At 50.0% G+C, this 24691-nt stretch overlaps 2 protein-coding genes, 1 long non-coding RNA gene, 4 other non-coding genes and 1 pseudogene across 8 annotated transcripts; 1 reads left to right on the top strand and 7 right to left on the bottom strand.

The window, feature by feature from the left end:
* The first annotated feature begins 4696 nt into the window (after positions 1-4696).
* LOC120673493 lies at positions 4697-11176 on the top strand. The gene is made up of 4 exons (XR_005674669.1): positions 4697-4869; positions 5408-5605; positions 10256-10370; positions 10771-11176. It is a non-coding gene; the product is annotated as an uncharacterized LOC120673493 (long non-coding RNA).
* On the bottom strand, positions 6019-10108 carry LOC120673492. 2 transcript variants are annotated; one of them, XM_039954341.1, is made up of 5 exons: positions 9606-10108; positions 8652-9322; positions 8321-8577; positions 6252-8237; positions 6019-6167 (listed from the first exon to the last, which is right to left on the bottom strand). In XM_039954341.1, exons 3-4 carry the CDS (start codon positions 8543-8545, stop codon positions 6261-6263), a joined length of 2202 nt encoding a protein of 733 aa, XP_039810275.1. In that variant the 5' UTR covers positions 8546-8577; positions 8652-9322; positions 9606-10108; the 3' UTR covers positions 6019-6167; positions 6252-6260. The 2 variants fall into 2 exon arrangements, with proteins under 2 accessions (XP_039810275.1, XP_039810274.1); XM_039954340.1 differs by lacking the exon at positions 9606-10108 and having other exon boundaries at positions 8652-9586.
* A 3171-nt stretch (positions 11177-14347) lies between the features above and the next one.
* On the bottom strand, positions 14348-14447 carry LOC120677104. Its single transcript, XR_005676168.1, has one exon. It is a non-coding gene; the product is annotated as a small nucleolar RNA Z101 (small nucleolar RNA).
* A 262-nt stretch (positions 14448-14709) lies between these two features.
* On the bottom strand, positions 14710-14795 carry LOC120677107. The gene has a single exon (XR_005676170.1). It is a non-coding gene; the product is annotated as a small nucleolar RNA Z102/R77 (small nucleolar RNA).
* A 139-nt stretch (positions 14796-14934) lies between these two features.
* On the bottom strand, positions 14935-15033 carry LOC120677106. Its single transcript, XR_005676169.1, has one exon. It is a non-coding gene; the product is annotated as a small nucleolar RNA Z101 (small nucleolar RNA).
* Positions 15034-19917: 4884 nt separating this feature from the next.
* LOC120673494 (60S ribosomal protein L30) lies at positions 19918-22699 on the bottom strand. Its single transcript, XM_039954342.1, has 5 exons — positions 22542-22699; positions 22240-22345; positions 20663-20764; positions 20273-20341; positions 19918-20169 (listed from the first exon to the last, which is right to left on the bottom strand). The coding sequence occupies exons 1-5, from the start codon at positions 22560-22562 to the stop codon at positions 20129-20131; spliced, it is 339 nt and encodes a 112-aa protein (XP_039810276.1). The 5' UTR covers positions 22563-22699; the 3' UTR covers positions 19918-20128.
* LOC120677075 lies at positions 21403-21498 on the bottom strand. Its single transcript, XR_005676141.1, has one exon. It is a non-coding gene; the product is annotated as a small nucleolar RNA Z103 (small nucleolar RNA).
* On the bottom strand, positions 21630-21723 carry LOC120677077 (annotated as a pseudogene).
* Positions 22700-24691: the final 1992 nt, after the last annotated feature.

Consider the following 24691-nt stretch of genomic DNA (forward strand, 5'->3'; position numbering starts at 1 on the left):
CCATCGACGACGGGGGCAAGCGAGATGGCAGGGTCATGGCTCCGGAGGCAAGTCAAAATGTACTCCGCCACCATCCGGCACAGCTCGCCGCCCTCGGCTTCAAGGTGGCTAGCAAGGATCGGCTCCAGGCGCCGGAGTCTATCTGAAGCAGAGTTCAGCACTGGGAGGGCATCAGCAATTGAAACGGGCGGCTCCACCACTTGGATTGGACTCATTACAAGTGGCACCAGAGCTGAGCTTGCTTTTCTCTCCAAGTCGATGATTCGCTGGGCCCCCGTGCGCTGGTCCTCCTGCAGCTTCCGGACTGCCTCCTGGACCGTCTCCTGCACCTGGGCATCCAGTGCCGCCTAAGCCGCCTCCAGCTGGCGGGCCTTCTCCTGGAGCGAGGCCTCTTTCCGCGCCGCTGACGCCTTCAGGGTCTTAAGACACTCGCGCTGGCGCGTAAGGGCCTGTTCCATGCTGATGGTGAGGGATTCCCACCGGGCAAGGGACTTCCTCTCCCCCTCGAGCTCTATCGCGACAACAACCTGCTGGCTGGCGGTCTCCTGCAGCTCCTGGCGCCATTGATGCAGGGACTCGGAGAGTTTGTCGAGCTCCAGCTTGCGGACCTCGAGTCCCTGGCTGCGAGACTCGAACTCGGATCACTAGGCCGCGAGGCTGGCCTCCTCCTTGGCAATAGCCTCCTCCCGCAGCGCCAGGGCTTTCTCCCGTCCCGATGCCGCGAACTCCCGGTCGAACACCTTCCGGAGCCCTTTCCTGTAAGACTCAAGGTCGGCCTCAAGCTCGGACCGGGCGGCGGTGGCATGGGAGGCTTCGGCCTTCGTGCGCTCCTCCAAGCGGATATGCTAGTTGCCGAGGCACTGACGCTCGCTCTCTAGAGCTGCCCACTCCCGCCGGAATGCCGCCTCGGCGGTAGAGGTCGCCTCTTCTATCGTCCGCCGGCCCTGGACCAGCACCCGGGGGAGGGGAACCACATCCTCCTCTGGGGGACCCTGCAAGAGCCGCCTACCAGGGACCACCTCCAGCTCTTCCTCTGATGCAGGTTGGGAGCTGGGGGAGGGGATATCCGGCACAGACGTCGGGACCTCGAGGACCGAGGTGCTCGCAGTTGCCGAGCCCGCTGCCGCTGTGCTCGCCGTCGCCAGGCCCAGTGTCGACGTGACTGCCGCCGTAGCCTGGCACTGGCGCGCCCGCCGCCGCCGCGTTGGGCGCCATCCAGTTAGCGGAGGTCGCCACACCCGAGCTCCCCACATCCGCCGTCACTTCCGTCGTTGCCGCCGAGGCGCCGGTCTCCTGGACCCCCGCTGACGAGCCAGCGGCGGTGGAAGAGCTGCCTGGGCGAGAGGCCCTGGCAAACAAAGAGAAGAAGCCCTTCAGCAAAAAGTGAAGCACCGGGAATAAGGGGAGTGACCGGAAGAACACTTACCCCGAGGCGCCGGGTCTCCAGCATCCACGGAGGTTGGGCGACTGCTGCTACCGTGGCTGCTGCTGCTGCCCTGGTGGTGGCGGTGGTGGTGGTGGAGGCTGCTGCTGCTGCCGAGGCGGCGGCAGAGGTGCACGTTGGGGCTGCTGCTGCTGCTGCCGTGGCGGCGGCGGAGGCGCACCTCATGTCTGCTGCTGCTGCTGCCGGGGAGAGGCACCTCCCAGCAGTGGTTGTGGCTGCCATGGCGGTGGCGGAGGCGCACCTCGTGGCTGCTACTGCTGCTGTTGCTGCCGGGGAGAGGCACCTCCCGGCGGTGGTGGTGGCGATGCGGCTACTCCAGGGGTCCCGGTGCCGGCTCGCTTCCTCCGGCAATGCACCGGAGCTGCTTCGGGCCTGGCTGGGACCGCTCGTGGCGGAGCTACCAGCCACGGCCTGCTTGCCCTTGGCAGAAGGGCCAGACCCCGCGACGCTCGGCACGGCCTGTTCCCCGGACGCACCAGTGATTCGGATCCCACGGTCCGGGTCGCCCCCAGTTTGGCGCGCTGCTAGCCCACCGTCGTCGAGGGTCGGCAGAGTGGCCAGCACCGCAGTCCTCAGGCGTGAGTCCTCGCAGAGAGGAACGACACCCTGAGGAAGGATCAGGTGCTCCGGGACGAAGATCTCCCCTGTCACCGCCCGCACCAAGACCTCCAGGCCTTCCTAGGTCAGATCGCTGTCCTCCCCGCGGTGGGTCCTGCTGCAGTCATGGGGCCCGGTGAAGCTCCAGGCAGGACGCGGCCGCTGCTTCAGAGGTTTGATCCGGCGCTTCAGGAAGTCCCCGAGCACATGCAGCGAGGTGAGGCCGCTCCGGCAGTGCCCTGATCTTGCTCAGCACGGGGTCAAACTCCGACGGCAGGGACGGCTTGGCCCTCCAGGACTAGCGGTCGGAGACGGGTCCGCCGGTCGGCATGACCAGGCGCTCGTTGGCTTCGGTGGTGGCGATCACCCACTCCTTGCGCCAATCCTCCCACTTCCCGCCAGTAAGCCCGGGGATGTAGGGCGTCCGCAAATCGCTCCTCGTCTGGAAATAGTACGCCCCCACTTCATCTTTGCCCTTCACAGACTTCACCAGGATGAAGAAGTGGCGGAAGAGAATGACGCAGGGCCGCACCACCACGAACATCTCGCATAAGTGGACGAAGATTAATGTCAGGAGGATGGAGTGGGGCGTGAGATGCTAGAGCTGGAGGCTGAAATCCTCCAGCAGCAGCAGGAAGAACGAAGAGATCGGCAGCCCCAAACCGGTGGGAATGTGCGAAATAAACAGCACAAATTCCCCGGTGCGTAGATCGCCGAGGGGAACCGAGCCTGCTCGAATCCCCCAGGCAGTCTCCTGTGGACTCCACCCAAGCAGGCGGCGCACCGTGTTCAGTTCCTCCTCAGTTTGGAAACGATGGGGACGAACGAGGGACGCCATCTTGCTATGGAGGCGAGGAACAATCTGCGCAAAAGAGCAAGGGGCGAGGAGGCTTGAAGGCAAAGGGGCGCAAAGGTTTGGAAGGAAGAAGGCGAATGCGGAAAAGTAACAGCGGTATGCGGTTCGGCCCTTTATGAAGCCTGACCCGTCCGGCGCGCCCCGGAACCGTCGCTGGAAGCCAAGCGACGCTCACGCTTGGTGTTAGCCGCCCTATCCATGACAAGGGGACCCAGGCCCGCCTGTCAGGGAGGGCGGGTAACAAACAAAGGTGTGAAAAGGCGGGATCTAAACCGTCGCCCGCGCGCGAAGCGAGGCGGAAGCTGAGCTGACGTGCGCGCACAAAGCGGTGGCATGACCAGGCTTTTCGGGAACTGCGCTGGTGATAAAAATTCCATTTACCCCGGCCGCAACAATGCCGGGCATCGTTCGCGTGACTAGGTGTACCACTGTATGTGGGGGCCACGAGTCAGTAAGCCGTTGCGATGTGACGAGGCAGCGAAAAACCCGATGGATGGTCAAAGCCGGACAAGACTCCTGCAGTGTGCATAGTCTAACGCTAGAGGCTTCAAGTTATGCAAATGTAAATCACAGTAGTGGCCCCACCTGCGGGTTCGTCGCCTCTCCCGAGATGGGCCCGGGGGCCACTATCGGTACCCTGTAACAGGGATACCCACTCCTACTGCAGCAAGGCAAGACTCGCGTAGTCATGCGTAACTATGCCATAAGGGGCGGAGCAGCTGGGCCCCACGGGTCAGGCTCTTACCTCACCGGGCCAACGGCCCCGGACCCGCTCCCCGCTCTGAGACGGGTCCGGTGACGCCACGTGTCCCTGAGGAGGGGAAGCTCCGCGCCAACAGCCGAGGGCTCGGACCCCCGACCTCCCCGTGTCCGTCCGGACCTCCCACGCGCGTAGAACCAACATACCGCCGGGGCGGGGTCCGGGGGCGCCACGTGTCCCGCAGGCGCAGGCGCGGGCGCATGTCTTCCAGTGGAAGACTCGCCCACCCACCGCATTCAATGCGGGTGGTTGAGGCGTGCTCTGCCGCCGTGGCACGCGGAGCAGTCTTTGTCAGGCCTCACTGTAGACCGCATATTACCGAGGTACACAGTGCAGCCGCATGCGCCGCATCCACGCAGAGCCCGTCTGCCGCATTAAATGGATACGACGACACGTCACTTTTTCATCATACCGCCTACGCCGCAAGCTACACGACCCGTTCAGCTACGCTGCAGGCAACGCCGCAAGCTACACCCTGGCGTCGTTTCGACAAGACAGGGCATGGCTATGCCGGACGGAAGATTCCCACGGGCAGAGCAAGGAAATCCAGGAATGATATGTCCGTCGCCTGCAATGCCATAATGTCTGTACAGTATGTCATTTTATACTATATCGTTGGGCCCACCTGTCGGGGACTCAACGGCCATGTACGCGCCTCCCTTGAGATATAAAAGGGAGGCGCTCGCTGCACACTGGGGACTCTCGAAGTCACGCCAAGACTCTCACAACACAAGCTCGGTTTCACTCCGAACCACCCTGTTCTCAACCTCTTGAGAGCGCAAGCAATACAACACACAGTGGACGTGGGGTATTACGTTCCGGCGGCCCGAACCACTCTAAATCTGCTATGTTCATCGCGTTCTTCCGCCGAGATTAGGCTAATTCTAGCTAACCCCCGAGTACTCACCCTCTGAGTTTAGTCGGGTGCACTACGCCACTCGGCTGTGGATCTGCACACCACAACAGTGATGGTTGCTTAAGAGTTCAAATGTCTATACGCAAGTTGCCGACGCTAACCTACCACTGATGACCCCATGGCACAGAGAAGAACAGGTGAGCGGAAATCCATTGCTGATATCAGGCTTGCAGAAAACTTTACACGCTGTTTGTCATCTCCTGGCGTGGCGACTGGAATATCAGGTCTTGCTGATTGATCCTCCCGAAGTCAGCTGAAACCTATAGCCAGCCGTCGGCGTGGGGCCAAGTGCCAAGGTGAGTTCTGCTCTGCGTCACCATTGACCTGCTGTTTGAATTACCAAGAATACTCCCTCTTTCCATTATTGGCTGTCAAGGTTTGTTTATTCACTAGAAGTAACCGGTCATCAATTAGCCTCGATCAACATCTTGTATTTGTCTAGTAATTCGTGCAGAATAAGACCAGTGGCCTCCTCTTCCCTGAAACTTTTATTTTAAAAGGACAGGTGAGTCACGATCTTCCAGTTGTTAAATCTGCGATTTCAGCAGGCCACTAATTGCCCTGCCACATGCCCCCCTGCATGTTACTTACTTCTAGCAGTGCTACCAACACCTCAATCAACACTAGTGGTACTCAAAATTCTGGCCACCGGCTACCAGCTGCTGAGTTGCATTGCGAAGCTATAGCCTGCTCCTACCTGTTCTAAAGTTTTGATCTGCTCGGCTCGCTGTGATCTTAGTTGCAGACACTGAACCTGAACTGTCATTTTCGTGTTGCCTGATCTGCCGATCTCCCAGAACCGTGACCACTCGTACCGAATCGCTTTGATAACAGTGGAAGAAGCACGGTGGTGCTGGTGCGGGCAGGCAGGCAAAACGGAGAAAGGCGTGTCCAGTGTCCTTGCGTGCATGCCACGGTGCGGTTCCGGAGGCGCCACCGCACCTGCCTGTCGTTCCCTCGAGTCGCAAGCCATTTTTGGTGCACCGTCCTCTCATCAAGGAGCAGACGTACACGGATGGTACGCATAGGCAGGTTAGCATCTGCTTGGATTCAGGGTTCTCCTCTTCGTTTTTGGACCGAATCCCGCCATCCGGCGGAAACGGAATTCCGGGCGAAATTTCGCTAAATTTCGGTAATTCCGACCGAAATGGGTTTTTGAATTCGAAAAACGAAATTTCGTTGCATTCCGACCGGAATTTCGGTTTTCCCGACCGGAATTTCGGTAATTTTGACCGAAATTTCGGTTTTGTCACCGTAAAATGATGCAAATTAACAGAAAATGATGTGTACATATGGAAAAATTGAAAATTTTGGCAAAATTTCCCCTGATTATGTGTATATTGACAGTTTATAATGCATAACATATATATAACTCCACAAAACAATGACAAATACACCATTTAACACATAACTCATGTCCAAAGTCCACACATACAACGTAATACATCCAAAGTCCATTACAATTATTACACATAACTCATGTCCAAAGTCCACACATAGAACGCAATACATCCAAAGTCCATTAGAATTATTACAATCCAAAGATACAAAAGAGGCAAAGGCATAGTCCAGAATAATCCATGTAGCATATTCTCTGCATTTAAATATTTATGTGAAATAAATTAAATAAGTAGAGGAAGCAAAACGTATAGATAATTTCTGTTGATAGGATAAGTACCTGCATTCTTCAGTCCTCAAATCTCTCTCCCGGTGGTCCCTCATACGGCTCGTCTGTTGGTGGCAAATACACGTACGTAGGTGGGTGATGTTGCAACTGTGGAGCTCCATATGGTAGGTAGCCGTGATAATCCAAATAAGGCAATGCTGCAACTGTCTGCGGAAGTGGCGGGTTCACCACCCCTGGTGGTGGCCACAGAAAACCCCCTGCAGGGGGAGAAGTACTGTAAGGGTTGTAGTACTGACCACTGGAGGCAGAGTTGGAGCTATCTTCATCATATGCAAGTGGGGCCTGTCGACCATGTCGACTTGTCGATGTTGTTTGTCGTTGTGAAGTAGGTGCTCCATGATCTGTATCTTGTGTTGCATGGGTGAAGTCCTCCTCCCCAGTGAACCTTATAGTAGGAGATATACGATAACCACCACTTTCGCCATCACCATCATCATCATCATCACCATCATCATCACCATCACCATCACCATCACCATCATCATCATCATCATCATCATCATCATCATCACCAATGTCCTCACCACCACTAGGCTCAGGTGTGGTATCGTCACTACCTAACTCCTCCTCAGTGCGTGGTTTCTTCCCTTTTCTCATTTCGGGACCAATCTTAGTCTTCCTTTTTCCCAGATGTGTGTCCCCAATTGTTTCTTCGGCCCATGTCTCCACATCTTCATCGTGACCATGAGAAGAGCCTATGTCAGTGAACATCTGGCTCGGCAATGGAGTGTCAGTGAAGTCTGAGTCTTCATCAAATGCTGGGTCTCCATTGGACCTTGAAAGCTTCATCCAATTTTGAATTGCTGATGACTGCCGGTACAAAGAAAGATCCATGAAACTGCTAACTGGATCATAGTCATATGGATCGGCCCCTCTAGTAGCACGTTGCAGACGCAAGCGGAGGTTGTAGTTCACAAAGACCAATTTATCCAATTTCTGGTGGCTCAACCTATTGCGCAGTTTGGTGTGGATGTAAGCAAAGGTGCTCCAGTTCCTTTCACATCCACTAGAGGCTGCACACTGCGACAACAAGCGTCGAGCGACCCTTTGCAACACTGGTGTATCTCCCCCAAATGTTGCCCACCAAGCAGCTGGTGAAATTTTCCGGTCAATGGCCATTCGCCTAGCAATGTCACTAGAGAACTCACCTTGCTTCGTCCTGAATATTTCAAATTCCTGCAATGCAATTGCTGCTGAATTAGTATTCAACATTTTCTCCAGACCGTTGCGCATTACTGCCATGACTGTCTGTGATGTGCCCAAACTGTACTGCACGTAAGGGTTAAGAGCACAAGCAGTGGCCATATATGTGCCTGACATCACTGTGTTCATCCTTGCATCTATCACAGCCATGATCTTTTCAAACCGGGGGTAGTCATTGCTGAACTTGCTGGCATATGTTTGCCTCATGTTTTGATACTCCATTGTCACCTCACTCAAATTAGGTGTCTTGTCTGTGTCAGCAAATCTCAAAAACATGTACAGAGGCTCAACATCATTGATCACATACTCCATATTCGCCCACCATTGAAGACTTGTGATGCATTCGTAAATGTACCTTCCAGTTTCACTTTTGAAGTGGCGGGACCGTCGGAACTCAGGTGACACTAACCATGTCATGAACTGGTCCTTCTTCCTATACATGCTTTCAAGGAACATGTAGTTGGTCCCAAATCTTGTTACATTCCACTTGACCAACTCTCCTCCGATGGCTTCCCTCATCATGCTGTGTAAACTGTTGGAGTTGTAGAGCCAGCTGCAAATTTGTTGCGCGCTTCGAATACAAGCATCATGCTCCGGCCACTTCCCTATGTCCTTCAGCATAAGGTTGATGGTATGGGCAAGGCAAGGCTGCCATGCAATGGTAGGGAACTCATGACATATAATTTTGCAGGCTTTTTTGTAGTTCGAACCATTATCCGTGACAAGCTGAATCACATTGTGAGGCTCCACTTTCATGACCACTGCTCGTATCTCCTGCACAACATTGCCAATGTGATATGCGTATGGTCCTATATTTTATGCCAAGGTGAGAACAATGCTTCGATACATGGACATACCTTCAACAAGTATTGATGGTCCTGTATTTTGTCGGACGCATTGATGGACTTCAAGAAATACATGGTGCCACCGCTATACACCAAGAAATTAATGACCGAGTTACGCATAGGCCCCGTCCACGAATCACACATGATCGTGACTCCACATTCATCCCACTCGTTCTTCCACTTCTCTATCTCTTTCTCTATCTCCTTCACATTCTCATCCAAATATTTTCCATCCATCTCCCTCCCTGATGGTATTTTAATTCCAACACCTGCGGTCATAGAAGAGAAAGCATTAAGATCACAATGAAGGATATGTAATGTAGCTCAAAATATACATTGTTACCTTATTTCTGGGTCTCCACGATCGCAGCTTTAAAGTATGGGTCATCGACTTTCCGGCCGGGAATACCGACAGCATGGCACGCCTTCGCCCATGCCCTCCCTAGAAGCTCTCTTGATGTCCTCCCCTTGACAGTCCATGGGCCGGTATCAATCCTTTGCTGCCGTGGACCACTGCTCAACCCTAGATGGTAGTCCCTAACCCTCTCGGGGACTTGTGACTGGCTCCTTCTGAACATCGAAGGCAGCGGTCCACCACTGCCTCCAACACCACCACCCGATCCGCCACCCCTATCATATCGTGGCCCAGCTTGCTGCATAAATTCATACTCTTGGCGGGACTGGTGTAAGGCCGCTTGTAGTTCTGCATCCTCGTCGAGCCCCTGGCCTTCCTCTTTCTCTAGATCAATGTGCGGCCTCCTTGCAGATTGGTCCCTCAGGAGCTTTTCTCGGGCCCTTGCTTTAGCTCTAGCCTTGTTCCTGTCCAACTGCTCACTAAAGAAGGCCTTAACTTCGGCTGGAACCGAAGGGCAGTCCTTCACATCTTTCCCCCTATGTGCCAAATGCTCTTTGAACCTTGTTGCTCCTCCCCCACTCTTCTCCTCCCTGCAATACTTGCATTTGAAACCACCCCTGATCTTTTGGCCATGCTCCCACACTAGGTCTGGCATTGTCCTACAATTACAGAAAAATAGTAAGGTGTAAGTTCATGAATAACACATGAAGTAGCAACTCATGTTCTTTTTGATGAATACCTACTAACAACCCATGAATATCACATAAACTAACAATTCATTAAAACTACCAATTCATACATTGAGACTAACATGAAAAAATTCATACATATCAACTAACTGATTTTTTCTATGCTTTCTATGTCACTTGGTCTCTAGAATCTCAAATCAACTAACTTAGATCGACATCAACAAGCATCAACATAAAAAAAACCTTCTCATACCTTAGTTCCCGGAGCCGAGGCGAAATCTGGTCGGTTTCACCGGTTTTCCGCCGAAACCGCACCGAAATCCGCCCGGATTACGGATCCATTCCGACAGCGTCTCCAGGGAACGGTATCCGCTACACCCCGCCCGGATTTCGCCGCCTTTCCGCCGAAATTTCGGTGCGGGGAGGCGAAAATCGCCGCCGGCGGCGGAGGGGACCAGAGAGGAGAACGTGGTGGGGAAAAAAGAGCTCGGGCGACCGTCACCCCTCACGCTGACGAGCAGATAAGGTATACCTTGTTAACGGGTTAACGGGTCCACTCATCGTTAACGGGTCCGAACTCATTTAGTGATTTTAACCAATCAAATCAACTTATATTTGAACGATTTCAAGTGATAGTCGCTCAAAAATGCACCTAGTTTTTTATCATAATTTTTTCATATTTTTTTTACAAATTTTTTTGAATTTTTGAATTTTGAAACGAAATTCACCGAAAAGTAGCGAAATTTCTCTTCCCGGTAACTAGCGGAAACGGAATTTTTTCCGGAATTTCGCCGAAATTCCGCCGAAATTGTGAACCTTGCTTGGATTTCCCCCCCCCCCCCCCCCCCTTTTTCTTCCCATATTGAGAGCGTACAAACTGAGCCATTGTGAATTTGTGATCAGAGAGTTTCCTTTCATGGATTTATCACTGCCGCGCGCACCGGCAGGTCACGAGGAGCTCGCTGCTAGCCGCCCATTTTCATGAACCGAGAGAGATCGGCTGCTACTGCCAGTTCTGGTATGTGACTCTAGCTCGAAAAACAATTATCCCTAGCTTTAATTTTGGGACTCTATTCATGGGAATTTCGTGGCTCTATCTTCTATCACTCAAATTTTGTACTCTGCCAACGGTTTCTCGTTATCTGCCCCTTTTTCAACCCAATATTAACAAACGAATCTCATGGAAAATCTCAATGAAACCAATTTGATACACAGGCGAAACCAGAAAATTAGAAAAATAGCAGAGCCGCTTCCTTAAAAAAGAAAGAAAGATAAACAGCAGGGTCGTTCTGTATTTGATATAGCTTGTTCTGAAGCGAGGTCCAGATAGATTCATAGATAGGTATAGCACTAGCAGAGAATCTTAGTTGAATTGCTTGCTAATCGGTCTAGTAACAGTTACCGTGCCCATATTACAGGGCCTGCTGGCTGGAACGTTGACTGTTGGCTCGATCACTTCGATATCTTTTTCACGGGTTGGAAGCCGTGCCCCTCTCACCCAACGGCGGGTGATCGCCCACGTCTGCGGGGAGTAGGGACCCTGTCTGATTGCCCGGTCAGCAGTCAGCACACGTGGATGCTTGATCCCAAAGGCGACGGCGACTGACGATGACGCCGGCAGATGGGATCTCTACTCCTGGCCTGAGAATCGCCAGGAATCTCAATCACTTGGTAACAAGATTCCCCTCCCACTGATGGCGCTCAAGATCCAACAGAGCAGCGTCTCCCTCTTCTATAATCGCAGTTGTTGTACCAACCCCATGATAGAGCGGAGGCACCTAAACATTGGCAACTTAGTACACTGGCTCTAACGTTTCCATTTTATTTTGAGATTCTCCGCTGCATGGAGTTCATGCGCATCGGAAACATGCTGGGTGCCGCTCGACTTCACGAGGCAAACGCCGTGACATGAGGTGAGGGGCACTCTTGTGCAGCACAAGATGGTGACCCTTGTTATAGTACATAGGGGGGAAAAAGGATATGATGGCGGGTCGGACAGGATAGTCTTTTCTTCGGGCGATTATCGCATACCCTGTAGAAAGCTACCGAAAGTGAGCGACTTTATTAATCTGTGGTGATAATTCGGAACGAAAATACGCTAACAGCTAAACACGGTGACAAGAAACGAAAGAGTTCAGCCAGGTAAGGCTCATCTGTTCTGCGAGCCTCTTGGGTTTGCACTAGGATAGGGGCAGGTTAACCAGAGACCATGAGCTATGGTGAGCACGTGTGGTGTACCCCCGTCGGACACCCTTGCTGCCTTGCACCGGAGATTCTAGGGGGTATTGTAGTTTACGGTTAACCGTACGGGAGGCTCCCGTACGGTCGATTTTCCGGCGGTTTTTTTTCGTTTTTAGAAAAAAATTTGTCGTTTTTTGAGAAAAATAAAGTCAGACATTTTTTTATGAGTCAAATAATTTTTCAAGTGAAAAAATTGGTGGGTAGAAAAAAATTCAAGAAATAAATTGGTGAGATAAAAAAAATTTACGAGAAAATTTTGACAGAGAGAAATTTATCAAAGGGAAGAAACAAAAAATGTACATCAAAAAAAAACTCGGCTATTATTTTTAAAAAAAAATTGTATGCAAAGAAAAAAAAACTCGTAGTCGAAAGTCGTAGCAGGCCTGCGCCAGCTCGCCGTACCGGATCAGCTCCGAGCGCAGCAGCGGGTCCATCGGGTCCAGGAGACCCGCCCAGTCGTCGCGCCCGTGGATCTCGCGCCACCGCGCCGGCAGCTCCTCCTCCTGCTTCCTCGCGCCGCGCCGCCGAGCGTCGTCCTCCTCCTCCTCCTCTTCCTGCTGGACGTCGTCGCAGTACTGATGGCCGTGCGCGACGTCGTGCGGCTCGAGGTGGCCGAGGGGGGGCGACGACCTCCTCGTCCCTCATGGCCGCCAGAGGGAGCCGCAGCGTGCCCGCGCTCGTGCTTGCGGTGGAGGTGATGAGTGGCCGGCGAGGGGCCGGAGCGCGTAGGAAGGAGAGCTGTGCGTGGGTGGTGGCGCGCCGGGGGAGCGCCGGGAGCCGAGCGGGGAGGTCGCGGCAGGAGAGGGGCGCCATCAGGAGGTGGATCCGGAGAAGAAAAGAGAAGGGGAAGAGGATAAGGCGGAAAGGAAATGGATGGACAGAGCAGGTCGGGGAGAAAGAGGAGATAACATCACGTGGTGTGGGGTCCACCACGTTGGTTGGTCGACCGGGACTTGAGCTGGGTGCGGTTAGCCGTAGACTCAGCATTGCGGATTCTAGGCACTGTAGACGAGAGTATTTTGCTCCGCAATAAATAAGGTGTGTGTGAAACGGCAATAAATAGTTGCTTCATCATTCACATGCCAATTTTAAACCTAACTTTACTAAATTAATCCTACGAATTAACATCCCCCACACATCCCTGCTAATAAAAATTGTATATTTAGTCTAATAAATTATCTCTCTTACTTTATTTTATGCACCATTTAGATCCAAGAGCCAGATTGGTTTGCTACCAATTTTTACCATGTGACAGCTCAGGGTGGGCATTCGGTTTTTGATTTCTCGGACTTTTGAAGAAATTCGATTCCAAAGAAATTCCTAAGAAATAGGAACTGATCGGTTCCAACTTTCGAGAAATTTCAGGAACCAGGTACTTTGATTCTTGGTTATTTCGGTTCGGTTTCGGTTCTAACCGAACTAACCAAAATTTGTTAGCAGAAGCTAAGATAACAAGAAAAACATACATGTTCTATAGAGAATTTAGGCAATGCTTTCTCTATTTTAGAGAATAATAATTGACGAGGGAACAATAATGATATAGTAAGAGAAATACATAGCAATTGAAATATGACACATTACATATAAATCTAAATATACTATTATAAAATGCAAGGTTTATATAATTCCCAATTAATTCGGTTAACCGAGAGTAGGAACCGAACTTTTTTCGGTTCCATGGTTTCTGGAACAAAAAATGGAATCGAATTTTTTAGTTTCAGTTCCGATTATTTTAGTTCGATTTTCAATTTTTGGTTAATTATTATGCCCACTCTGAGACACAGCCACCTTGTTCAAGGAGATACCATTCCCAAGGACAGCAAACCATAAGCAAGGAATGGAAAATGGTGGGTTGTGGCTGCTAAAGTTTGGGTATGACTCCATTACAGGAACTAGCTGCAAAGTGGTTCTTGAGTTATTTATAATAGGCCTAGTTGTTGACGACATAGAAGGTTTTTCACACTAGTAGGATGACTGGAGTAATGGAGCTTATATTGGCTTGTCAAAATTTAGGCATGCCAAATTGTTCACAATAAATTTTGATATTCATTTGATTTAGTGCCAACTAATACTTTTTTTCTCTTATAACTTATCATGGTTTTGATCAAGGTGGCCAATTTTTAGACACAAACCAATTGTTAGCTAAATCTTGGCATTTTGGCATGGCAAAAATTGATAGCAAACAAATGAGGCTCCAAGTGCTAATATGTGAAAATGCTAAACTTGTGACTAATAGGATGAGCTAAAATTTAACCAAACTTAAAAACTTTAGGAAAGGTGTTCACGCTAAAGTTTGGCACTTAACTTTACCGACTCCAAGCAGGTCCTTTAGTCCTACCATAAAACCCAGTCCGAGCGGGCTCAAATTTGGCAGCCCATGAAATCACAACCCACCTTGAGTTCTTGGCCCACTCAGCTTGAATTCATGGCCCACCCAACATTTTCAACCAATTGTCCGCAAGTCGAGCCCAGATCAATGTGAGACTAATGGCAGCACATCAGTTAGCAGCAAAAGAAAAGTTTGTACGCAGTTCATCAGGCCATCGCAGATTTATTCTAACATCTCCGGTCAAAATTTTATTTGGTGTATTAGTATGCAAACCTTTCTCCACATTCAGAAAAACGCGTGGCAGATGATCAGATAGAGCTAATACAGTTTGAGCCATCGAGTTGCTTTGGAAAATACAACCGAAATAAAACAAATTAGAACCATTTGACGGAAGAGACAAGAAACAAAACAAAATTGTCATCGGATGGATGCGTCAGATCTCCAAGGTGATAAAAGGGTGTGACATCACAGAGATGCCTCAGACGCAAATTACCCATTAAACTTGTGACTCCTCATCTGCATCCAACCAGACGGACATGTAATTTGAAAGTTGGATATGAATTTTGAAACGCAGTTCAGAAACAGATTTGGCAGCCCAAGCAGTTTCAAAAACATCTTATCCTGTATTCCTGTGTGTTTATGAGGTTAATCAGTTGTATTCTGGCTCAATAGCAACGACTACTGCATCAGTTTTATTAGATGCTATAATATGATAAGCACTCGTCATAAAATCGATGGATTTGCTGCACTCCTTTTAATAAAATCACTTTGGGATGTAAAGCGTAGGAGATGATCAGATAGAGCTAATACAGTTTGAGCCATCATGGCGGCCAATCAAACCAATAGGGAAACAATATCGTCATCATCTCATCTCCTCTCACCAGAGCATCGAACCATGGCAGAAATCGAGAACACAAAAAAAGAGAGAAATCAGATGAGGCAACAAAAACGTGGAATCCTCAAGGGATTGAATCGAGAGTGGTCAACTGCTCGAAGGACTAGATCGAGACGGAGCACGCATCAGATCTCCAAGGTGAAAAAGGGTGTGACATCACCGAGATGCCTCAGATGCAAATTACCCATTAAACTTGTGAATCCTCATCTGCATCCACCCAACAGCCTCCGAAATCCCTCCGAGCAGCAACAAAGAAAGGAATAAAGCGGAGAAGAAAAAATGCAACATCGATGAGCTGAAAAAATAAGCTGCAGAGGCTGCGACGTGCAGATCAATCGAAGGGCGAAACCACAACAAGAAACCTGAACCTATAGCAACACCGATCCAGATCGAACGACGGAATAAGGAATCCGCAGACGGCTGACGATTTCAGAAACGGGGCGCCCGGGATTTATATAAAGCGGAGACCAAGAGGCGGCGGCGGAAGTCTAGGGTTTTCGTTCTGGCGCGGTGTCCCCCATCGGACGGTCTGTGACGCGCACGGACGGTCCGGATCGACGCTCGCCATGCGGATCCCACCTGTCAGGCGAAGGTGGGCTTTCTAACACGAAGCTAATCCTGTCGGGCCGGCTGGCCTGCCACGGCCTGGTGGAGTACCTACTTAGGAGAGCCCAATGCATTTACTGCTTTCTTTTTTTTTTCTTTTTTTGAGTCTGCTGTTCTCTAGGGATTTCTCTCTAGACGAAAGGAGACATGTGAGCGCCGGCCTTTGGAGGCGTGTCCACGGTTCATGGTTGCTCAGCTTTATTTAGGAGAAATCTCAAGAGTTTAAATTAACCGGGGGTAGGAGTACAGACTAACAGTGGCGTGTTTGGTTTGGTTGGACTTTCCAACTTGTTTCTACTTTTGCAAAAATCAAAAGACAACTAAAGGGGTTGAGGGTTGACTCTCCCCAAAAGCCACAGCCAAAAGCAACTTATTTTAGTTAATTTTCATAGCAGCTTACTCCCTGTTTTTTTACTCAAAATTACCTACTTGTCACTGATTATGTTAGTGCCGATTTTTTTCTCATCGAATTCCTCCTCACTCCGCTCGTCTTTTTTGCTGCCCGCGCTCCTTTTCGCACCGCCGTCCTGCACCTCGGCTCCGTTCCGCCCGCTACCGAATGGGGACGACGAGGCTGCGCTCGTAGCTAGGGAGGGCTCGGGCAGCGGGAGGAGCCGGAGATGCGGAACAGCTCCTGCTTGGTGAAAATCTCGTGGCGGAACAGCTCCTTGGTGTCGGCCGTGCTGCCGCAGCCTTGGGTGCGGAACAACTTCTCAACATCGGCGAAACCCCGCTACGTTTAGGATATTTAGGGAAAACAGTGTGGGAGGAAAAAGGTGACAAGTGGGGTAAGCTTGTCAATGAGAGAGGGAGAGTTGAGTGGGGAGGACCGTGGATGATATGTGGGGTTCGCTTAACAGTTTTCTCACAAATCACAGCTGACCAACCAATCAGCTTGCGGCTTTCTCACAAACTACACGTCAAAACATCTTTTCTAGAACCCACGGCAACTTCATTCATAATGACGAGCACCCTATATTAGGAATCCATCATTCATAATGACGAGCTGGCGCAAGGGAAGAGGGCCGCATCATTGGTGGAACAAAGGTTCTTGACTAACAGGTCTTTTCAGAAGGATTCTCGGCATTGTTGGAAAAGGCTGAGATGGATGGAGGTTTGATGGGGGTCAAAATTTGCCATGGAGCTCCGAGCGTCTCTCATCTCTTGTTTGCCGACGACTCACTAATTCTATGTCGTGCAGATGGGGGGATGCGCAGCGGCTACAGTGTATTCTTCAGATTTATGAGGAGTGTTCGGGGCAAATGATAAACAAGGAGAAGTCAGCGGTGATGTTCAGCCCTAATACACGGTCGGAGAAACAAGCCGAGGTGATGCAGGCCTTGGATATCCAGCATGAAACAATGAACGAGAGGTATTTGGGGCTTCCAGTCTTTTTAGGGAGATCTAAGACAAATGTCTTTGGCTACCTAAAGGAAAGAATCTGGAAGCGGATCCAAGGGTGGAAGGAGCGAATGCTGTCGCGGGCAGGAAAGGAGATCATGATAAAAGCAGTAGCACAGGCTATCCCTACATTTGCCATGGGTTGCTTCGATTTGACAAAGAATATGTGTGATCAAATCAGTATCATGATAGGAAGGTTTGGTGGAGCCAACAAGAGAAGGAGAACAAAATTCATTGAATCAGCTGGGATAAACTCACCCTCCCCAAGTGCAAGGGCGATCTTGGCTTCCGCGACATCCACGTTTTTAACCTGGCGATGTTAGCCAAGCAGGGGTGGAGACTAATCCAAAATCCGGATTCACTATGTGCAAGAATATTGCGGGCTAAATACTTCCCGCATGAAGATATTATGAAGGCAAAATCATCTGGTCTGATAACCTACACGTGGAGAAGTATCATGAAGGGAGTGCAGTTGCTTGCTGAGGGAGTTATTTGGCGAGTTGGAAATGGTGAAAGCATTAATATATGGTCTGACCCATGGATCCCAAGAGGTTTTACCAGGAGAGTGATTACCCCAAGAGGACAAAATATTTTGAGCCGAGTGAGTGAACTGATTGACCCATATACGGGAAGTTGGGACTATGATTTGCTCAAATCTTTTGGGAGGAGGATGTTGAGATTATCAAGGCGATCCCGGTCCTCCAAGATATGGATGATGTCATTGCTTGGCATTTCGATGAGCGGGGCTTGTTCTCGGTCAGGTCAGCATATAAGATTCACAGAGAAATTAGCTGGATGAATGAAGGCAGAGGTGCTTCTTCTAGCACGCAGGAAAACAATGGGGAAGACATGTTTTGGAAGAAATTATGGAAGCTGGACTGCCCGGGCAAGGTAAAGCATTTCTTATGGAGAATGGCTCACAACAGCCTAGCGCTGAGGGTTAACTTGGCAGGAACGCGAATGGAGGTAGATATGCGTTGTGTGGTCTGTAACCGGCTTGATGAAAATGGAGGCCACCTATTTTGTACGTGCAAGTTTGTGAAACACTTATGGCAAGAACTGGGCTTAGAGCATGTGCGGTCTCGCCTGACTTTTGAGCCTCCGTGGGGCCGCCCGCTTTGAGATGGATGGATAGGATCGATCGCTACAGTGTCCCGTGACCATCACCGGCTGCGTGTTCCGTGAACAGTACCTGCTACAGTGAATCACGTTAGGGAGCATTGTTCATCCAGACTCAGACAATGTTTCTCTTTGTGACTTCGCTTCATGAAGTCAGAGAAGTTGGATCGGCCAAGGAGATGCTGAAGGAGATTTGGGGTTTGGAGCAGAAGGAGAGCCTGACGGTGGTACTCCTGCTGTGGCATTGGTGGCTGGAGAGAAACCGAATTAGGGAAGGGGAGAGGAGGGACCTGGCAGGGCTTATCTACATCATCCGAGCCCAGGCTGTGGAGTTCCTGAACCTGGCAACAAAGCTGAACTCGAGCCCAAATGGGAATCGGAAGAAGTGGTCGCGCCCAGCGGGAGATGTGCTGAGAATAAACTCCGACGGTGCTTTCAATCCAGCTACTAGGAAGGGAGGGTGGGACTTCGTTATTCGGGATTCGCAGGGAACGGTGATCCATGCAGGTGCAGGGGCAATCCCCAACGCTTTGAATGCCCTCCATGTAGAAGTACTTAAGACCAGTCCCAGTGCAGAGTTTCATACTGCGATTTCTAAGGATGCCACATCATCTCAGGAGAATGATTCCACAGTTTCTTAAATCATCCATAACATTTACTGCTAGCATAATATGGTGATCTAGTGCTCCCGCAATTGTGTGGCCACATGTATTTGTGAAATGGATACACGAATGTGAAATATGGTCAACCGGCGAGCCACACCAAAGAACAGGAGACACACCAGGGAGCCACCGGTGACGGCGGCGGCGGCGCAGTAGGAGCCACCGGCGCTGGCATCGCAGCCGGAGCCGTCGGCATCTTGCTGCTCCGCAATCGGCCTGAGCGCGGGGTCGGCAGCGCGAGCGCGGGAGCGGAGGGAGAGGCGAGCGGGAGCGCGGGCGTGGGAGCGGAGGGCGAGGCGAGCGGGAGCGCGGGCGTGGGAGCGGAGGGCGAGGAGGCGAGCGCGGGAGTGCGGAGGCGAGCGCGAGTGCGGAGGGAGCGGAGGCGAGCGTGAGCGCGGGGGCAGGAGCACGAGCGCGGGAGTGGAGGGAGCAGGCACAGCGCCGCCCCAGCGGGAGTGCGGGAGCTGGGAGGGTGCAGGAGGCAAGGTGCAGTGGATTGCTGTAGCAGATCCGGCGATGAAACGCCGGAGCCCTCAGTGCGGGTTTCATCCCGTTTCACCAAACTAGGTAGCCGCGCCGAGAGAGTTTCGTGGCCATGAAACGGGAAGGTTCTCTCTCCTATTAAAGAAGGTGCCAAATCAGCCTATTTGCTTGCGTGTCCAACCATGAAATCACCCATGAAACTGCATTGGGACTGGCCTAATTGGTTGCTTGGCTGGCGTGAGGGCTGCTGGTGAACGGGGCATGACAAGATTCCATGCAACTGAAGATGGCTATCGGTGGTTCAGATTTCGCCCTGGCATCTACAGGGGGTCTTGTACACGAGATCAAGGCGACGATAGCCGCGTACTTTAGCTCCTTCTCTGTAAATTACTGTCCCCGATATTGTAATAGTGTAGCTCATGAGCTAGCTGCTAGCGGCTGTGTGTTCTCCGAATGCGGACATGTCTTGGGATGGTGTGCCTGAGGGCCTGGAGAACCTGGTAGCAGGTGATTGTACTGAGTACTTGGTGGAATGAAACCCTATTCTGAGCTCAAAAAAAAAAGTTGATAGGGCGCAAGTCCAACCGGTTTCTTTCTTGTCATATCCCAGATGCTTTGCCAAAATCGAAGACATCGATGGATGAGGGGCAGGAAAGCCATGATCAACCTCAATTCAGATTCAACACATTGTCCTAACTATTTTCAAGTATCCAGGGATCCTAGCAAGTCCAGGACAAGCAATTAATGAAACGCTTCACTCTCAAAAAAGTTGCCACATGACCACTCATCACAATCGCTCTGACTGGAATCACTAACGAGCTGAACTTAAAATTGAGGACAACCATAGGCCACAGCTCCATTGATAGTGTCAATTCCAGGAACAAAATTTTCAATGCAAGACTATGTTCCCAAGATCTCAGATTACAGGCAGGTAAATGCTGTGTTAACACAATATGAGGTGAAAGAACAAGTCCAGAAAGATCCACTAATACACTAAAACAGTTCAGAACACCGATGCGAAGGGTACTGACATCTCTTCCTTACTGGTCACCTGGTGTAGTCTTGATGATATCCGAATCACCTGAAATCAAAAACAATGATATACAACATAATCACAAACTCTGGGATGTGTATTTAAACATGTTTTCAGATTTATTTTCTGAAATGCAACAAGAACAAGTTACCTGGATCAATAATGCTAAGACAGCAGACACGGAAGTATTTCCCACAGGCTGTACCCAGGTCAACATTGTCTGGAAACCAAAGATTACACAAGTACACAACTACAATAAGAATTGTGTCATGAAGCCGTGAAACAGCAAACAGAACCACAATCCTATTCCAAATGAAAAGACAGGATCACAGGAACAAGCTCATGCACATCCTGTAGTTCAAAGCCTAGCAAAGACTACACATTACAGAAAAATGTAAACAGTTGTTTTACTTCAATCAACTCGGTTTAAATTAATAAAGATCAGAGCGACAAGGCAGACAAATCAACATTGGACTAGATCATAGAAATAATCCAACAATTATGCAACATCAATACTCAAACCCCATGTTAGCAAACTTACTTCCATGGAAATGGTGAACAGTGACCTTAGCCAGCATAGCATAGTACTCAATTTCAGACTTCCGAAGGGGAGGGCAGTTGTTAGCAATGATCACAAGCTTCGCTGTAATCAATAGATATGTAGGCATATTACAGGCATGTCATAACAAATTAAGCAGGGAAACAGGAATCAGAACACATGTAACTGTGATGAGTCTGATGCTACAGGCAGATAGATACAGTACATTACAAATTTACACATCCCCACATACTTGAAAAAAATAAGAAAGATGTCACATGCAAAAAAACAGATTAGACAAATAAATCAAGTCGAGACAAATAAATCAAGAGGACTGGTTAGGAAAGATACCATAGCAATTGAACGCACATAACCCTGATCTTGTTTATGAATAAATACAAAGTTAAGGTAAAGAACAATCAGAATAAATATCCCCACACATGCTAATAACCAGTGAAATCAAGCGCAGGTACTATATGCATAACATGGGGATAGTCAATATGGCGTTGACTCATACGCAATGGCCATATCAATTCATCCATTGGTAATCAGTTTTCAACGCTAAAATGGAAAAGCAGTCAGATCGTTGAAAATAAAAGTGAAGATTGGTTACTCCTCCATACAAGAGTACTGAACAGAAGCTGGCTATGAGCTTAATAGATTATAATTAGTAAATCAAAAGGCGCAATCAAGAATGAAATTATCTATGGAATCGAAATACCAAAAAAGCAACAAGAGATTCAGAGGATCAGAGTTCTGGCTTGGTTTTCTCAAATGAGAAATTATAGCGCTCAGTATGTTCATTGTCGATCATCTGGGGAAAGGGTCATCATATCCTCCAAAGTATTAAACACAACTAATAGAGCAAAAAGGACAACATTATAAGCATCAGTTTTGAGAAGGGAAAAAACAAAAGGAAGCAGTACATGATATTCACTAAATGACAAAAAGCTACACTGATATATGTATGAAGGTTCAGAATTCTGGCTTGGTTCTCCGAAGAGAAGTTACATAGCACAGTATGTTCAGTGTCGATCATCTGGGGAAAGGATCATCATTTCCTCCATCCATAATATTAAATCATATAGGGAAAAATACCATCTAGATAGCATGTCCATAAATACGTTGTCCAGAGAATAATTTGGGGGGAGACCATGTAGCCATGAGGTTGTGGTGGCTGATGTCATGGATTCAATACCCTATTCTCCTTCTCTCAAAGCCGTATTCCATACTGACATGTAAATAGACCACTTAAATTGGAATAAGAAAAATGAATTACTACCACTACATATATTATAAGCTACCACCAGGTAATGACCAACAATAGCAAGTCACTATCAAGAAGGTGCGGCAGTGTAACTAATTTATATTGCATCTGCTCATACACAGTGGCCATGAGATCCACCGGTAATCAGTTTCTACGATGCGCAGCGACAAGTTACTACATGGACCCATCGATCGTCATGATTCGCCTTCACACAAACTAAACTACGACATGGCAGCATGGTTCCGCTTACAAACTAATTCTGGAAGCAAGCCGCGGAAGCATCAAGTAGAAAGGCGATAGAGAGTTTCCTTACACTTGGAGTTCCTAAGAGTCCTGAGGACGGTCTTGTAGCCGAGCGTGTACTTGCCGCTCTTCATAACAAGCTGAAGCTTGTTGTTGATGTTGTCCGTGGACTTCTTCTGCGGACATCACCACCACACAAAAACGAAGAATTAGAGCCAAGAGCAGCAAACGGAAAGCCCGGAAACGCGATTCAAGCGGAATGCAGCAGGATCTCATATCCTCATTCTTCAGAGCGGGAAACCGCGGCAGATCGATGGAAGGATGATAAAGACACCCGGGGAGAGATGGGAGCGGGAAGGAATGAGTTGTTACCGTCTTCTTTGTGGCCACCATGGTTGCGCCCCGAGGAGGAGTGACGGCGGCGAAGCCTGCTAGGGTTTGCGCGGCGGCGGCGGCGGCTCCTTCTCGGGGATGACTGCGAGGTAGAAGGGTGGGAGCGCTAGGGTTTGATCATTATATAGACCCGGGAAGCAAGGGTTCGGCCCCGTGGGCTTTCTAGGGTGGGCTTACAAATTCTTTGGGGCCAGATGCAGAATTAGGTTTAGGCTCCTCTTTTTTATTAATATCGTTATTTTTTCTCCTCCGAGAAAGAAAAAAAAATCTCAAATACAACGCCCGTGGAAGTTGTGCACGAGTTGAAAATAAATTCTGGCAGACTTTTTGACCCAAGGACAATAAAAGGAAGCTGGACACTTGTTCAGCCAGGAGGGAAAGGTGAGGCATGCATATATCAATACAGTGCGGAGGACGGATTGAAATATAGGTATGGCGGAGGTGGAGTGGCGAAGTAAAAAGCTGCACTATAAGACTGACTCTAACAACACGAGCCAAAATGCGAGATGCATATACGAGTTTGCATCGCGCACAGTCGTTGCCTCGTCCACGCAAAATTCATTGTCTCCAACAACGCGAGGCAGATCCACGCCGCGGACGATCCTCCGGGAGGCCCGCCGCGCACCTCCTCGCCCGCCGGTGCTGCCCCGCGCCGCCGCCGGAGCTCTGCCCACCCCCGGATCGACGCGCTGCCACCGCCACCCCGCATCCCTCCCCTTCTCCCGGCACGGCCCCTCCCCTGCTCTCGGCACCAACAGCGGGGTCGTCGGCGATGGGCTAGAGGAGGATGAGGAACTCGACCTTGAGGCGTAGCGCCTCGGGGTTGGGGTGAAGGGGAGAACAGCGAGCTCGAGCGCAGCGAGCTAGGCGAGGTGGGACGGGGACGGGCAGGTCGGGGGCGCGGACCAGAGCACGCCTGGGACACGGCCCCCCGCGGCGACGACCGCGCGGAGGAAGTCCGCGGCGAGCCCCGGGTCGGCGCGGCGGCGGCGGCGAGCATGGAGGTGCGCCCGTGGGGATAGAAGCGGCAGTGGCTTCGCGGCGCAGGGGAGTCGGAGCTGGCTGAGCTCGAGCTCGAGACGCGTGAGGCCGTTCCTCCGCTTGGCCGGTAAGCTCGAGGCCGGCGGAGGTCGCGGCGGAGAGAGGATGGGGATGGCCGACGGAGGTCGCGGCGGAGAGAGGAGGGGGTGGAGGATGGGAGGTGTGCCGACGAGGGAGTGGGTGGCGGCAGGGAAGCCGCCGCCGCTGCCCCGCCGCTCGCTCGCGCTGCCTGCCGCGCCGCGAGCCTCCGTATTTGCGTAGGAGGAGAGAGGGAATCCATTTTTGGCTCGTCTCTCTCCTCACGATGCAAAGTGCCTGCTGCGTTGCCTCGTCTGTTGGAGAATGATTTCGTGCGGCACAGTGATGCCCGAGGTGCAAAAATGGCTTTGCATTCGTTTGTTGGGTTCAGTCTAACACTAGTGTTGATGCCTAACAGGTTTATATATATCCAAAACAGTTGAGCCCAAAATTGAGCATGTACTCCTAATAAAAGTTAAGGTATGGTGGTTGCCATACCTTGCCCTACCGAGCGCTCCATCACTGTATCACTACATACAAAAGTAATTTCGTATAGGAGGATCAAATGAGTTTCCACCAGTACTGTTCGTCCAGGGGCGGAGCTAGGTACATTTGTCTAGGATTAGGTTACCCTGATTGTTTTTTTTCAAAAAATCATTGTTAATAAGCGATCTACAATGCTGATGAGATCATACAACATCCATGGTGAAATATGTAGAAAAAATAGTTGCAACATTGGTACTTAACTATTGCAACATATGTTCGACGCCCGTTTTTTTTAAAAAAATTCCGGATGTTCGTACCATGATACCATTGCATTAATTTTTCTCTAATATAATGAAGCGTGATTCTAAAACATGATGACCTTAGTGCTACAATTATTCATTCTTGATAGACCAGTACTGGTTATTTTATCCCCTTGCGGCGCTCTTTCTTCTAAAACTAAGGATCAAAAGGGAACATCCCATTTATATCGCTATTAATCAATAGCATCCATAGAAAAATGTAAAACAACACAAAGTTATGACAGAAAGAGTGTTAGAACCAAAAATAATAGGACTGTGTTAAAG

This window comes from Panicum virgatum, chromosome 5N (assembly GCF_016808335.1).
Source record: "Panicum virgatum strain AP13 chromosome 5N, P.virgatum_v5, whole genome shotgun sequence".
In the NCBI taxonomy this organism is placed as follows: Eukaryota; Viridiplantae; Streptophyta; class Magnoliopsida; order Poales; family Poaceae; genus Panicum; species Panicum virgatum.